This window comes from Bufo bufo, chromosome 2 (genome assembly GCF_905171765.1).
Source record: "Bufo bufo chromosome 2, aBufBuf1.1, whole genome shotgun sequence".
NCBI lineage: Eukaryota > Metazoa > Chordata > Amphibia > Anura > Bufonidae > Bufo > Bufo bufo.
In genome coordinates, this window is record NC_053390.1 from 715,742,848 (window position 1) to 715,759,556 (window position 16,709).

Here is a 16,709-nt window from a genome sequence, read left to right on the forward strand (position 1 = left end):
CTCTATTATAAAAGAGGTATCAAATCTTCCCTGATTTGTGACCATGAGCCCTTAAAAATACAGAAACCTGTACATTTTGAGTTATTTTATCTATTTTCAGTGCTGACAATCAACTAACTCCTTCTAGTTAAATTGACCTGGCTATTTCGTTACCTGTGAAAAAAACGTACGTGGAGCCAGTCTTGGATTCGTCCTTTTTGCAGCCGAGGCTGTCGCAGAGCTGGGCCCAGCAGCTGAACTCCCCGGTGTCCATTGCAGAGGAGTTCACCAGGATCAGCTGCCCGTATCTGTCCTGCTGCTTTATGCTAGGGTGGAAACAAGAGACACGGTTTAGTCTTATCATATATTTCTCCGACTCAGACTACGTTATTGTGACTTCTATATTTCCTTCAAATGACAGAAGAATTTTGTGAGCTTCTCTTAGGCCAAGTTCACACTTATTCCCATCAGTGATTGTGAGCCAAAACCAGGTGCGGGTCAAAAACACAGAACAGGTGCAGATCTTTCCCTTATACCTTTTGTCTCTGTAGGATCCACTACTGGCTTTGGCTCACAAGAACTGATGGAAATAACTGACCAAATAACTGAAGTGTGAACTCAGGCTTAGGCCTCATGCACATGACTGTTGTTCGGGTCCGCATCCGAGCCGCAGTTTTTGTGTGCTGTCTGCAGTATGGAGGAGCAGAGCAGGCTCAGTCCAAGATATATCTGCCTTTCTTTCCTCTGGGCCCTGATCAAGCCTGGAGAGGACCGACCAAGTAGTCACAGCAGCCCAACACAGACAAGTGAGTCTATGTATGAATATAAAGCAAGTCGAGTGAAGATTAGAGCTAAGTCTAGCCAAGGGACTTCACAAGCACCAATGACCAGGAGGAACACACAACTGGATGAATAGTGCGCAGAATTATCCTTTTTCACTAAACGCCATCTGGGACATAGTGAACCTGAATACTTCAGGAGAGCATCCTACATCAAATAATGTAGCAGAGAGTTTGCCTGCCACGAGGGAGAACACCCTTATTGGATTGCTCAATAAAAAAGTAAGCAAACCATTATATTCAGTACCTGAGTGCTAGAGATTGGACATAAAGTAGAACTATCTAAGAAGAGAACTTTTGTCTTGCCTATAAAGTAAAAGCATAAGGAAAACTTCTCAGCTGACAATTGCCCAACCTGTTATAGAGATTCCAGTTAAACCAACATCTGGCTTATTGCTTTTGCTATATAAATGAACTGTACCAACTGCCCTGAGACGATTGATTCAGTAAAAGTTCAACTGTTTTTACTACAACTGACTCCTCATCCTTTCTACTACCCTCAACATTTGCACCTTACGAACACAGGGTCCCAGCCACCAAAGTACCCTAAACATACCCACTACCATCGAGGGCACCTCAACTTCCATCTGGCTGGTGTTCCCTGCAATAGAGACTGCCCCGGAAGATTTTGTGGTGTCCTCCCCTCCGCTGCACGCCGGCCCAGGGAGTTACAGAAAAGTGACTACAACTACTGCACCCATTCGGCACACCACCACTCTCACTAACTCACTACACCCCTGTGGCCTAGTACGCTGCACATCTATTCTTAAACTAATTGCTAGTGTTTTCAATTAAGCTGGGTGTTGCCAGTTTAAGGGGGGGGGGCCTGCATAGTCTGTCACTGGCAGCACTGATTGGATAGTGTCAGACTGTGCAGAAACAACTGTCCAACTAGTAACACCCAGCTAGTAATTCATTCATAAGGCCTCATGCACACGGCCGTTGCGCGGCCGTGGTCGTATTGCGGTCCGCAAACAGCGGGTCCGCAATATGCGGGCTCCGGCTGTGTGCTCCCCGCATCTCGGATGCGGATCCATTCACTTGAATGGGTCCACAATCTGGAGCTGCGGTGCAGAACGGAGGCATGGAAGCACTACGGAGTGCTTCCGTGGTGTTTCTGTCCGTGCCCCCGCAGCACAAAAAAATAGAAAATGTTCTATTTTTTTTGCTGTGCGGAAGGATCTCGGATCCATTCAAGTTGAATGGGTCCGATCCATCCTGGCCACCACACGGAGGTTGCCCGTGCATTGGGGACCGCAAATTGCCGTCCCCAATGCACAGAACCTCCACACAACGGCTGTGTGCATGAGGCCTAACTTCAAGAATAGATGCTCCAGAATTGTTATTACAACGGGAATGCAAGTAGTTGCTAATATAGAAATTAGGATAGGCTACAGGTCCAATTTAATGAGAATAGGGTGCTCTATAGGGCCAGAATCTGGCAATGTTATGCTAGCTGCCCAACAGAACAGAGTAGTTGTAATTAAAGGTGTTTACCAGGATTAGAAAACATGGCTGCTTTATTCCAAATACAGCGACACACTTGTCCACAGCCTACATGTGGTATTGCAGCCCAGCCTCCAGCATGTCAAAGTAGCTGAGCTCCAGTACCAGACTCGAAGACAGATGTGGCCCTGTTTCTGGAAGAAAGCAGCCATGTTCTTCTAATTCTGCGCAAGCCTTCTACGGGAAAAAAAAATAAAACAATGCATGATGTATTTAAGAAGTACTACATTTTATCTTCTGGGCTCCTGAATTTCCAGTTTTCATTTTCTTGTTGCATTTCTTTGAAACCTTTAAACCCAAATCTTCTGAAGACACACATAAATGATGAATGTGTGTAAATGTCACTGGGATTGCCACTTGCAATATTTGAAGATTATTTCAAAACTAATCTCAGTTCTCTTTCATACAGCCATAATTTGGGCACATTTTAGCACTCGTATTATGAATGCAATAGCTGGACCTCCCAAGGTTCTGGTGAACTGTGGGACCAGTCAGCATAGGTTCCTAGGGTGGTCTCAGTCTGATTCACTTCTCTGTATCTCAAAAGTAGATAAGTGTGATGTAAATTCCACAGCAACCAAAGAGATTATTTTACAAGGAAATTTGCTTATTTATTAAAGAATAAATGTATCACGATGTTTAAGATTTTTTTTTTTTACATGAAGTATGCCACATTCATTGGTCATGTCTACAAAACACCCTCAACCTAAAGCATTGAGTTCACAAGCAATCTTTTATGACACATCCAAAACGGATACAGAGTACATTAGACTCGGAGCGCAAAATGAATACTAATCCCAGACTCAAACTTTAAAATGAATAAAGATTACATGCCAAAATAAATTCTGACCCCAGGATAACTACAGGCTCCTGCCAGACTTCTAGACAAATACTAACCCCAGGCCAGACCTACTGACCTCAGCACAGACTTCATTATATATTGAAACCCAAGAATATATACGGATGCAGACCAGACCATATCATGTCTTCTGAAGTCAGACCAGACCCTGCAGTTACTTACCTCTCTCTGACCACTCAGCAAGCAGTCCTCTTGGTTGCCACCACACACTATGTCCTGATACTGGGGCTAATGAGCACTTCCTTCCTCAGCCCCCATGGGCAGGACATTGAGAGTGGTGGCAAATGGCCGAGAGGTAAGTAGAATCAGGATATGGCGTCTGAAAGGTTTGTCTGCCCTTCTTAGTCCTGGAGATCTCCTTTTTTGACTGGAGTCATTCCAGGAGAGTAGGTAAGTGTGGTTTACATCTGTCATGGTCATTTTAAAGAATTTCAGAAACCTAAGGAGCATTAGTAAAACACTGGAAGGTCAAGGAGATGGTAAGAAAGACACACTGGTTGTAAGAAATGATCCTGATGAGTAACAGAAACTCCCCATCGTCTAATTACAAAGATGGTAACTGACTTAAATAAGAACTAGATAAAAAAAAGGAGACTGATAAATGAATATATTGGAAGGCTACTGGGAATATCAACATTAGAAGATTAAACAAAATGAATTCAAGGCTCAAGGATGTTATGATATACTTTTATTTCATACTCATATAGTCTTTGCTGTATGTACAAGACTAAAGAAATCAATAAGCTTAAAGGTTATGTGCCACAAATCTTAATTGCTCCAATGTAACTAAAATACAAAATAAAGCTAATATATACAGTTGCAGGAAAAAGTATGTGAACCCTTTGGAATGATCAGGATTTCTGCACAAATTGGTCATAAAATGTGATCTGATCTTCATCTAAGTCACAACAACAGACAATCACAGTCTGCTTAAACTAATAACACCCAAATAATTAAATGTTACCATGTTTTTATTGAACACACCATGTAAACATTCACAGTGCAGGTGGAAAAAGTATGTGAACCCCTAGACTAATGACATCTCCAAGAGCTAATTGGAGTGAGATGTCAGCCAACTGGAGTCCAATCAATGAGATGAGATTGGAGGTGTTGGTTACAGCTGCCCTGCCCTATAAAAAACACACACCAGTTCTGGGTTTGCTTTTCACAAGAAGCATTGCCTGATGTGGATGATGCCTCACACAAAAGAGCTCTCAGAAGACCTACGATTAAGAATTGTTAACTTGCATAAAGCTGGAAAGGGTTATAAAAGTATCTCCAAAAGCCTTGCTGTTCATCAGTCCATGGTAAGACAAATTGTCTAAAAATTGAGAAAGTTCAGCACTGCTGCTTGTGGTGCATGTGGACCGCGCCGACATCCTCCATTGTATGCATTTTTTTGCTGGGGATAGTCGTTTGCTGCGGTCCACATGCGGTGGGTCTGCTCCCCCAATGAAAAACACGCTACAGTGTTAGGGGTTTGAGCAGTTCCCCCATATTTGCCACGATATTTCTGTGATTTTGTTTTGTTTTATATGTAGTGTATGTGCCTTTACCTGGCATTTAAACACTCCTTTGCACCTGGTAACTTCCATCACATGGTCTGATATGGGTGTGGCTTACAGTCTTGCTTTGTTCACATTGCACTAGTTGTCCTGCTAGGCGGTTGTGTGGAAGCTTAGCTGTGAGATGGATTACATCACGTTCAGACCTTGTTCACACTATAGTTAGCGTAGTGGTAGGACCCCTTGCTATGCTGAGTGACCGTGACGTGGTGCATGATGGGCTCCGATATTTTCCTGACAGGAATATGTTGGCAAAAGTCTCAGCTTTTAATATCTGCATTTATGACTAGCCAGTATAGTCAGTGTCATATCCGTTTGGTGCATTTTTTTCTGTGATTTATACTGCTGCTACTCTCCCTAGGAGTGGCCGTCCTGTAAAGATGACTGCAAGAGCACAGCGCAGACTGCTCAATGAGGTGAAGAAGAATCCTAGAGTGTCAGCTTAAGACTTACAAAAGTCTCTGGCATATGCTAACATCCCTGTTAGCGAATCTACGATACGTAAAACACTAAACAAGAATGGATTTTATGGGAGGATTCCACAGAGGAAGCCACTGCTGTCCAAAAAAAATATTGCTGCATGTTTATAGTTTGCACAAGAGCACCTGGATGTTCCACAGCAGTACTGGCAAAATATTCTGTGGACAGATGAAACCAAAGTTGAGTTGTTTGGAAGAAACAAACAACACTTTGTGTGGAGAAAAAGAGGCACAGCACACCAACATCAAAACCTCATCCCAACTCTGAAGTATGGTGGTGGGGATATCATTGTTTGGGGCTGCTTTGCTGCGTCAGGGCCTGGACGGATTGCTATCATCGAAGGAAAAATGAATTCCCAAGTTTATCAAGACATTCTGCAGGAGTACTTAAGGCCATCTGTCCACCAGCTGAAGCTCAACAGAAGATGGGTGTTGCAACAGGACAACGACCCAAAGCATAGAAGTAAATCAACAACAGAATGGCTTAAACAGAAGAAAATACGCCTTCTGGAGTGGCACAGTCAGAGTCCTGACCTCAACCCAATTGAGATGCTGTGGCATGACCTCAAGAAAGCGATTCACACCAGACATCCCAAGAATATTGCTGAACTGAAACAGTTCTGCAAAGAGGAATGGTCAAGAATTACTCCTGACCGTTGTGCACGTCTGATCGGCAACTACAGGAAACGTTTGGTTGAAGTTATTGCTGCCAAAGGAGGTTCAACCAGGTATTAAATCCAAGGGTTTACATACTTTTTCCACCTGCACTGTGAATGTTTACATGGTGTGCTCAATAAAAACATGGTAACATTTAATTCTTTGTGTGTTATTAGTTTAAGCAGACTGTGATTGTCTATTGTTGTGACTTAGATGAAGATCAGATCACATTTTATGACCAATTTGTGCACAAAGGGTTCACATACTTTTTCTTGCAACTGTATATAGGGCGGTGCCCTTTCACCTTTAGGTGGGTGTGGTTCGCTAGATCTGGGACGCCGTTTGGTTACCGGGTTACCGCTCACGTGATGTTGTCATGTGATCCTGTGACTTGGTGACGCGGGTGCCGTTTCTGGCGCGTCACATGCACCAATGGTGTAGGCCGGTTACCTGTTCACGCCTTGCGATTTGCGTCACTGTTCACGTGTGGTCAGGTGACGGGTCGTGTGACTTAGTGTGTACTGGTATCCTGGTTACCGGACATGCGCAATGGCAGACATGGGACGCTGAGGTTGGCATCATCCGATTGCATTGCTGTGTAAGTCGTTTTTTCTATAGTCTATGCGGCCGATTGACTATTCACTAATGATTGATTTTACACACAGGTGATCACTTTGATAAATTTATGCACTGTAGCACTTTATTTGAATACACAATGAAATACGCGATTTTTAACTATTTACAAATTTGGCCTTATAAGTTGCATATAAGGCTCTTTGATCACTGGTTTGATTATGTATTTTATATTATATTTTTTTTACTTGATTGTATAATTATCACTAATTGGCTCACAATGTACTGTGGGTATAAATGTGGATGTTTTGGCACTATGTTGTATGCTTGATAAAGACTGCAATGAGCAGTTGAAACGTTGCAGAGGGACAATAAAGCAGGTCTTTTCACCTTCAATATACTGGAGTGCTGCCTCTTTTTTGGAGAACTATATATATATATATATGATTAAAAAATCTCCTTTTATTTTGCGTATACAATTTGTTTGCAGACTATGGGGGTCAATTCATTTATTATGCTGAAATACATCTATATTAGGCATATTTCAGGAGCAGATTGCGGTGCAATGGTTAGTTAAAGGGGTTGCTAGGGAGGGTTGTCCCCATCACCGCCTGCCATTGGCTGCCCCCCCTCCGACACTGGATGTTTTCATCCGCGCACAGGGAGAAGGAGCTGTGGCGGTGTGGGAACCAGGAGCGGTGCGGGGAGCCAGGTAAGTAGAATCAGTGTGTGGGGCCTGGGCGTATGGGGGTCATTTCCAGCCTCTGATCAGCCCTTTAAGAGCCGATGGGAGTGCAAGCGTCCTATGGGGAGGAGGGGAGGCCATTTACAATTCAGCTGACGTGTTTATGAGCTGTCAGGAGTGAAGAGATAAGGGCTATAGATCGAGCCGTTAGAGCATCTCTTTGATGGATTTCAGTGAGAAGCAGAAAGCAGAGTCTGCAGCGTCAGTAAAAACCTGAAAACTGTTAAAAATTTGTAATAAAGATTAGTGTTGAGCGAATCAATGTATCAAAAGTGGCATTCGATCCGAAGTTTAGGAAAAATTTGATTTGCCGCAAAGCCGAATTTCCTCACGCTTCGTGGTAACAATTCAGATTTTTTTCTAAAATGGCTGCTGCACGTGTTACAAAGTGAAAGTAGGAAGCCCGGGAACATGATATGACCCATAATGTTGTACAGCCAGCCAATCAGCCCTACGCTCTTTAAGCGAAAACATTAGTCTGCGTTGTTTATTGCAATCATTTATGGTCGGAACTACAACGGTCTTACCAGACAAATCGCTCCACCATCTGGACACAAACTCATCATTCCTAGCTAACACATTCTGTTAGCGAAAATCTTATTCTACGTTACTCTGACGGCCACGACAAATTTTAAACAGATTCTACGTTTTTGTGTGGTGCAATAAAATTTTAACCCATGTGGATCCCTCCATAAGTTCTGGGATCCCTCCATTCTATGAACCTAATGGTATTTTGCTTTCAAAATGTAATAGGGGTAAAACCAGATTGGCAGAACATGGTGAACGGATCAAACATAGCCGCTGGATTATTACCCTAAGGCTAAGTTCACACGAACGTGCGTGACCCGTGGCCGTATTGCGGCCCGCAAATCGCGGGCCGCAATACACGGCCACAGTTCCGTGTGAATTCCGCATCACGGATGCGGACCCATTCACTTCAATGGGTCCGCTAATCCGGAATCGCGGAACGGCCGCACGGGACGGGACCCCTCGGAAGCACTACGGAGTACCTCCTGGGGTTACGTCCCGTTGTTCCGTTCCGCTAAAAGATTGAACAAGTCCTATCTTTTCGCGGAACGGCCGGATCGCGGACCCATTAAAGTGAATGGGTCCGCGATCCGATGCGGCTGACCTACGGCCGGCGAACAAGCATTGCGGCCCGCTATTTGCGGGCCGCTTCACAGGCACGGGTCACACACGTTCGTGTGAACCCGGCCTAAGGGACAGGAGACTGAAAACTAGCTGCCATATAAGATGGTGAGCAAACAGGGGCTGTTGCTGATATGGGGTAACGGCATCTTAAGGGTTAGAAGTCCGCAACCGTTAGTGCCAGGTGTCTTCTCTCTAAAACAGCAGACATCTGGCAGCCATTTTTAAATATACAGTATATTTAGATTGGCGGTTGGGAAAGGGTTAACTTCCAAGCCTTCACACTAAGAGGCTTGGGTATAACAGCTTTATAGCAATTTGTGATGAATTAATTTGTAACAAATCGAATTTCTTGTTGAAGTTTGGCGAATCGACTGAATTTTTCCAAACATCGCTCATCACTAATAAGCACAATGCAGTAATAAAAAATGCCACCAACGATGCACTGCCCATAGCCATTAAAGATATGTTCAAATGCTGAAACGTGGCTTTTGGTGTGTGGAATACATGGCATTAATGAACATGCTGTTAGTTTTAAAATCCACAGCACATTCATTATTCCACATGAATTGTTTATGCTGCATATGCTGAATGAGGTATAAAATACACCATGCACTTGCATTAAAGGGGTTGTCCGAGTTATAGTAAAATGTGTCCACTGCCATTAAATGCCTTACAATAAAAAAATTATTCTGTGTGCCACAGCCCCAGTCTTAACGCTGTTTGTATAAGGCCTGTTTCACACTTGCGTCGTTGTTTTCCGGTATTGAGATCCGGCAGAGGATCTCAATACTGTAAAAAAAAAGGTTTCTGTTTGGTCCTCATACATTCTGAATGGAAAGAAATCCGATCAGGATGCATCAGGATGTTTTCTGTTCCAGCATTCCGTTTTGCGTCCGGTCATAAAACCGGGTCCGGCACTGAAACCCAGGGGCGGACATACCAGTGCAGGCCCAGTGCAGGAGGGGGACCCTTCTTACCAGTAGCAGAGGGAGATGAGCCCTTCCATTGTGAAAGCGCTCATCTCTCTATATTCAGGTGTATCACCGTCCTTAGGATGGTGATACAGATGGATGCTGCGGTGGGGCAGGAAAGAGGCGTCTCCCTTCCCCAGGCCTCTCATAGACTGCAGGCCTAGTGCCTGTAGCCTATCAGAGGCCGCCTAAGCCGTGCAGTGCGGGACACAGGCCGGAAGAGGCCTGCATCGCATTGCTGAAAGCGGAAAGGAGGTAAGTATATGTGTTTTTGTTTTGTTTTTCTCGGCAATTAATGATGCTCATATTTTTTCGCAATATGTGCAACTTGTATAGTAAGGGGCAGGTAACTTTTCTATTGGTTGCTAGGGATGTTGCTAAGCTGTGACAAAGCCTTCTCATTGGCCCACAAGCTAGAAGAAGGGAGAGATAATCACCTGATGTGTACTGTGTTAAAAAAAAGCATTACGAATATGTAGTGTACGGGAGCTGTAATGCCCGTCACTACAGAAGGGTCACTTGTGTGCTGTCGTTTCCCCTTATTTATGGGGAGGTTGGTATAAGTCATCTTCATAAAATATAATGTAATGTAATGCTATGTACTTCCCTGTTACTGTGAAATGTGCATGTGCAGGCCTGCTAGGGGTGTCATTCCAGCTCTGAGTCAATAGAGGGAGCTAGGGCATTGGGCCTTGGAGAATAGTTTCCATGTCCCAGGATCAGTCAGGAATAGAGTGCAAGCCGCCTGTACTGCAAGTCCTGTGTTTAACCCTCTGAGATCACCTTGCTACATATTGCCTGCATTAAATGTACCGAAACCAACTGTCTTCAAAGGAACTGCGCTTCCATCTATGTCCATGTATGATGACTACTAAAGATCAAGTAAAGTTCAAGTTCTGTTTTATCATCACGTGGTTCCTCAGTTATTCCTGCTATCAGCAAACGGCGTGCCACTGTTACTTGGCACTGGCGTTACGAACACTACCTATCACTACCTGTATTTGCAGAGAGTCAGCTGTCCCAGGTTAGTGGTCACGATTGCACTACAACACCCAGGAACACTATTAACCCTAAATTGAGTACACTGCATCTCTCTTTTGGCGTCACGAACAGGATGCGCACGCTTTCTAGTGCAAGAAGCGTGAACTTTGTGCCTTATCCAGTTTGCCCTGTGACCAAAGTGACAAATTGCCTGTTTATTTAAAGTGGACTTTGTGGACTGAAAAACATACAAAAAGTGTCCCTAAAACCTCCAAAAAGCGCTGTGCAGTGTTGCGCTATCAAGAGGAAGAAAATCGTCACATCAGAGTGTGTCTTTATGGACTTTTTATCATCCTGCTTGCTGTCACTGAATAGCTGCATCATGGAGCCCAAGATGGCTGCCGGCGCCGTTGGACTTCTTCCTGCTCCATCACTGTCTGCAGTGGCGCGGATATTTGGCGCCAAAACCCTCCAAGAGGGAGGAGAAAGCTACCCTGGGACACCACCCACCTTGATGGATTATAATGTGGCCGCCTTCCCTATTGTGTTATGCCTAGGGGGCGGGCCTGTGACCAGGAGAGATCTGCCCAGCCCGAGAGAGGAGCCGGTGTTTGAGCTGAAAGAAGCTGGTGAGAAGATGGCGACGCCGGACGCTAGCATGCCCGAGCCAGAGCCCATTGGAGAGGGGGGCGCCACTCCACCAGACTCCCCTACACCGGAGACCTGGGACCCTCCAGCCTGGACGATCAGCCTGAAAGACCAAGCTCCAGATCGACGTGTGATCCGCCGCCGGCACCCGCAATGGCCGACGCTGATGGCCGAACTACGGGCCGCGGTGGCCAAAAAGACTACCACGCGGAAGAAACGATTTGAAGAAATGGCAAAGTCCATCCAGGGAGACCCCTTCCAGGGTAAGCCACAGTTGGAGCGACGCCGCGGTATTGTGGTGGCCTTTGATAAGGACCGGGGTTTCGGTTTCATTCAAGAGCTGGGGACAGGCCGAGACTTCTATGTAAATAGGCGCTCGGTGAAGCGCCACTATCTGCCCGATCGCCTGCACAACCTCGTGATGGGAGAAATAGTAGAATACACTCCAGCGGAGGGTTTAAAGGGGACCCTATGCCACTGCGGTTATCCGCCCCGGGGTACGGCCTGAGACCTGGGAAGATGAGGATGAGGGTGTCTTACCAGCCCAAGATGAGGATCCGGGATCCAAGCCGCCCCGCTCCACTTACCTGCATAGCCAGATTTTTTTTGGGCCCGACGTGTTCTGGGAGCCCATTGTGCTGCAGAGCCCTGCGGACCAGTATCCCCCTCCTGAGGCAGTACAGCGGGAGATAAAGCGGGAGATTCAGGACAGTTGCCAGAGGTCCGAGGTCTGCGCTGAAGCCCGACGATTGGCAGCGGTCAAAGCTGAATGAGTTAATTCACCTCCATTGGAGCCGCCTGCAAGCGGACCGTCGGCTGTGGAATTGCTGCAGAGAAGGATATACCGGGTGGAAAGACTCGGTTACGCTGGGTGTGTCCAGTGGGTCCCTTTTCCCAGAACCGAAGCAGAAGTGGAAGCTATGCTGGATAGACCCCCTCCAATCAAAATAGTACGGGGAGACGGCTTCCAAATATGGCCTGCTAGGCCAGAACAATTGCTGCGGGAGCCCAGTGATTATTCCTCTGAAGAGGAGTCAGAGGAGTTTGACACACACCTGTGAGTAGGCCTGTTTGGCCATTTTGCATATCCTCACAGAGACATTACCTTTGTTGCAGGAACTGTCCCTTACGTTTGCCAGGCTGGTGGAGCTTGCTGCCAGTTCTCCACGGCCGGTGGCATTTTCGTGAAGCCAAGTTGCCACTGTGAACCACTGCTCCCAGTCTGCCCTTTTCTGTTCTCGGGACACCCTGCCTGCGTCTGAAAAAGATTGCTTAATAAATCCCAGTTGTGCCTTTGGTTGCACCTTTTCCCCTTTTAACCCCCATTACAGGTTGAAAGGGCTCTTTTATGTCAGCACCGTTTTAAAGGGTAAGCAGGACTTGCCAGGATAACATGGCCCTGGTATTGTCAGAGTCCTGTATTGTCATTTTATATGTGTGCTGCTGACCGTATTTATTAACAGGTGTTATTCAAGTCTATGTGCCCAGAGATGGACTTCCTATGTGCGAGCCTCTGAGATATTGCTTTTATTATGGACTTATTCATTGTCATGGACTATCCTGGTTCCTTAACATCCGCTGTGCCAGGTCAGCGCCCCAGTTCCACTCACTATCCTGAGAGAAGAGAACGACGCCCCTTGTCACCACACTTCACCTTTGCCAATTGGACCTGATATGAATGTATATGCAGATGAATTACATATATGTATGCCTGCATGTGTCTTTTTCTATTTCAGGAAAAATTCCAGTTGGGCGGGCCCTGATGGAGTACGAGGTCGTACTCAGCTTAAAGCAGCGGGGTATGTAGTGTACGGGGACTGTAATGCCTGTCACTACAGAAGGGTCACTTGTGTGCTGTCGTTTCCCCTTATTTATGGGGAGGTTGGTATAAGTCATCTTCATAAAATATAATGTAATGTAATGCTATGTACTTCCCTGTTACTGTGAAATGTGCATGTGCAGGCCTGCTAGGGGTGTCATTCCAGCTCTGAGTCAATAGAGGGAGCTAGGGAGCCCTAGGTTATATAAGGCCCAGTCAGGGAAAGGAATGAGGAGATTAGACTGTGTCTGAGTTAAGTCCAGGCCATGAGCCTGTGAAAGCAGAGCAGGCCTGGAGCCTGCAGACTAGGAGAGGGTATCGCAGTCCCTGTAACCGGGTTCCAGATCCAAGTAGAAGGTTCCCCTCCTGAGTCCATATTTGCAGAAGCAGGAACACCACGGTTAACCAGCCTGAGGAAACTGAGAGAGGCAGAGGCAAGTCTAGGAAAGCAAGAGGTACTAAAGACAGCAAAGGAGGTACTTGATAATTACAGACCCAAGGATATACGCCAGAGCTAGGGCATTGGGCCTTGGAGAATAGTTTCCATGTCCCAGGATCAGTCAGGAATAGAGTGCAAGCCGCCTGTACTGCAAGTCCTGTGTTTAACCCTCTGAGATCACCTTGCTACATATTGCCTGCATTAAATGTACCGAAACCAACTGTCTTCAAAGGAACTGCGCTTCCATCTATGTCCATGTATGATGACTACTAAAGATCAAGTAAAGTTCAAGTTCTGTTTTATCATCACGTGGTTCCTCAGTTATTCCTGCTATCAGCAAACGGCGTGCCACTGTTACTTGGCACTGGCGTCACGAACACTACCTATCACTACCTGTATTTGCAGAGAGTCAGCTGTCCCAGGTTAGTGGTCATTATTGCACTACAACACCCAGGAACACTATTAACCCTAACTTGAGTACACTGCAAATATATAGCACTATATTCTAAATATTCGCTAATTCTGGAAGTGCCGATATTCGCGATAAAATTTCGCTTTTCGAATATTCGCTCTCAACATTATTCCTAAAGGGCTGGCGCAAGTAACTTCCTGGGTTTTATGGGTTATGTGACCTCTCTGACCAATCCTAGCCCTTATGCGCAGTGTTAAGGTCCTTGTGCTCTGCTTAGGTTCCTAATAACCACTTGTGTTCCTGACTTGTTCCTGGATTCTGTTTTCCGTCTGATCCCTGCCAGCTTGCCTTGACTCTTCTGTTGCCGATCCGGATTTCCTGACCTGTACCTGTGCCGCCTGCCCTGACCTTTTGCTTGTCTGACTACACCTCTGCCTCATCCTTCGGTCCTGCACTGTTGCTCCTGGTAACGACTCTGCCTGCCTGACTACACCTGTACTTCTGGTACCTTTCTCAGGTACCTCCTGGTTCGCCTGGACCAGCTGCCTCGTGTACATATCCTCCTCAAGAGGTAGCGACCTGGTGTTCCCCTCGGGAAAGTCTATCCCCACCATCAGGGGTATTGTAAAGAATCGAGGTGTTCACTTAGACAACGCCCTTAGAGGAGGTAGGACACGTGGCACAGTGGGTTCACACCCGCTGGTTCATGACAAGAGGACTGTGGTAAAACAGTATATCCTCTGATGACACAACACCACTGTGAATTTGCATGAACGTACCATAGGGCATCCAACTATTGGGCACATGGAGGTGGAGAAGCACATCTTAGGTTGTTCACACCCTTATGCCAAAATGAGTGGTGCAAACCTCATCAATGATCTGCGATTCTCAAAATGTTTCCTGCTGTTGGCCTAACCGTAGGACTACCAGCCACACTTGTACATAGGGTAAGGTGTGAAGAATAAAGTATCATTGGTATCCTTTATCTGTTCATTCTTGATCAGCGGTTTTCCAAAGGTCAGATGTACGTCAGATTGATGGATGGTCTATTCTAAGATTGTTAGGCCTCAGGCACACGATGCCTGTTCTTGTCCACAAAACGGATAAGAATAGGAAATGTTCTATTTCTTATGCGGGACACAAATATGGTTGCAGACAGCACACGGAGCGCTGTCTGCATTTTTTGCTACCCCATTGAAATCAATGGGACCGCATCCAATCTTCAATAAATCTAGATCAGGTGTCGAAATAAAAATTACATTTGTGTGCATAGGGCCCATGTGTAAATCAAAGAAAACCTGTTTGTCAAATAAGTAGATGTCTGGACAGTCATACTGTCTATCAGAAGGTGAGATGTGAGTGGGGTAAAAACATATGGGGTCATTTATCACACTGGTGTAAAGTAGAACTGGCTTAGTTGCCCATAGCAACCAGATTCCACCTTTTATTTTCCAAAGCAGCTGTCCAAAATGAAAGGTGGAATTGTATTGGTTGCTATGGGCAACTAAGCCAGTTCTACTTTACACCAGTTTGATAAATGACCCCAATGGTGTTGGAAGATTCACAGATTGGAGAGGGTGGGGTGAACAAGCACTAAAATGGGGCCCTATTCTGTGTAGTCTCTGATAGGCTTCACTACTATGTCAGGGAATAGCTGTTTAATTTCCTAATATATTCTTATAAATTCACCGAATCACTTTGACACGGGCATTCCAGGCATTTTTTAGCCATGGAAGCAGAGGAAGTTCAGTAATAATTGGACTAGTCGGCTATTTGTACAGTTGTAGTTATCCTCCTGGAATGTCAGACCGGTGTCGGTCCTGTTATTTTATCACCATGAAGAAAACATACTATTACACTGAGTTATATCATCCCTTATGTAAAACTCTTGCATCCCTCCAGATATACGGTAACTCCCAGGCAGTTTCCAGAAATACCAGCCATACATTACGGATTAGTCACAGCTGGACTTGTTGAGAAATGCTTTCCTACTGTCATTCATGTGGAGGAGCCGCGCTAAATAATTATTCTAAGGGTCCATTCACACGTCCGTGTGTGTTTTGCGGATCCACTGACAATTTTGGAGCATCTGTTCTTATAACTCTATGATGTGCCTTTCCTCTGTTATTCCTACAGAGCTGAGTGATACTAGTTGGAGTGTGTCCTGCACAGTCTGCCACCGGTAGCACAGATTGGATAATGTCCGACTGTGCAGGGACACCCCCCCTAACTGGTAACACCCCGATGGACCTTCATTGCAGACTGCTGGCATTTCATATACAAATGTCTACTAGGAATAATAGAGGAATGGCATAAACTAGAGTTATAAGAAAAGATGGTCCAGAATTGTTATTACACGGGGAATGCAAGTGGTTACTAAGGGCTTATTCACACGAATGTATTCTTTTTTCCATGTCCTTTCAGTTTTTTTTACGGCCCAAATGCGGAACCATTCCCTTCAATGGGTGTGCAAAAAAACGGAAATTACTCTGTGTGCATTCCTTTTCCGAATGTGCACATAGCCGTTCCACAAAAAAGATAGAACATGTCCTATTCTTGTCCGTTTTACAAGGATAGGCATTGTTAGCTCTCATGCACACCACCGTATGTATTTTGCAGTCTGCAAAACATGGATCCACAAAAAATATGAATGACGTCCGTGTGACATCCGTATTGCATCCTTTTTTTGCGGATCCATTGTAACAATGCCCATCCTTGTCCGCAAAACTGACAAGATTAGGACATGTTCTATCTTTTTTGCGGAACAGCCATGCAAACATAAGGAAACGGAATGCTCGCAGAGTTATTTCCGTTTTTTTGCGGACCCATTGAAGGGACTGGTTCCGCGTATGGACCACAAAAATAACTGAATGGACAGGGAAAGAAAATAAATTTGTGCACATGAGCCCTTACAATGGGATTCCCACAAAAAACGGATGCAATTCGGATGCCACATGAACGTCATCCGTATATTTTGCTGATCCTTGTTTTGCGGACTGCAAAATACATACAGTCATGTGCATGACCCTAAGGCCTCTTTCACACTGGCGTGTGCGCCCCGTTTCCGTATTGCGGACCGCATTTG

At 45.4% G+C, this 16,709-nt stretch overlaps 1 protein-coding gene across 1 annotated transcript in view; it reads right to left on the reverse strand.

Moving 5' to 3' along the window:
- Positions 1 to 16,709, reverse strand: part of PDGFRL (platelet derived growth factor receptor like) — a 195,707-nt gene that overhangs the window by 50,248 nt on the left and 128,750 nt on the right. Inside the window, exon 3 of the mRNA XM_040418784.1 lies at positions 154 to 305. Coding sequence (XP_040274718.1) covers positions 154 to 305 — 152 coding nt within the window. The remainder of the gene's footprint in view (positions 1 to 153; positions 306 to 16,709) is intronic.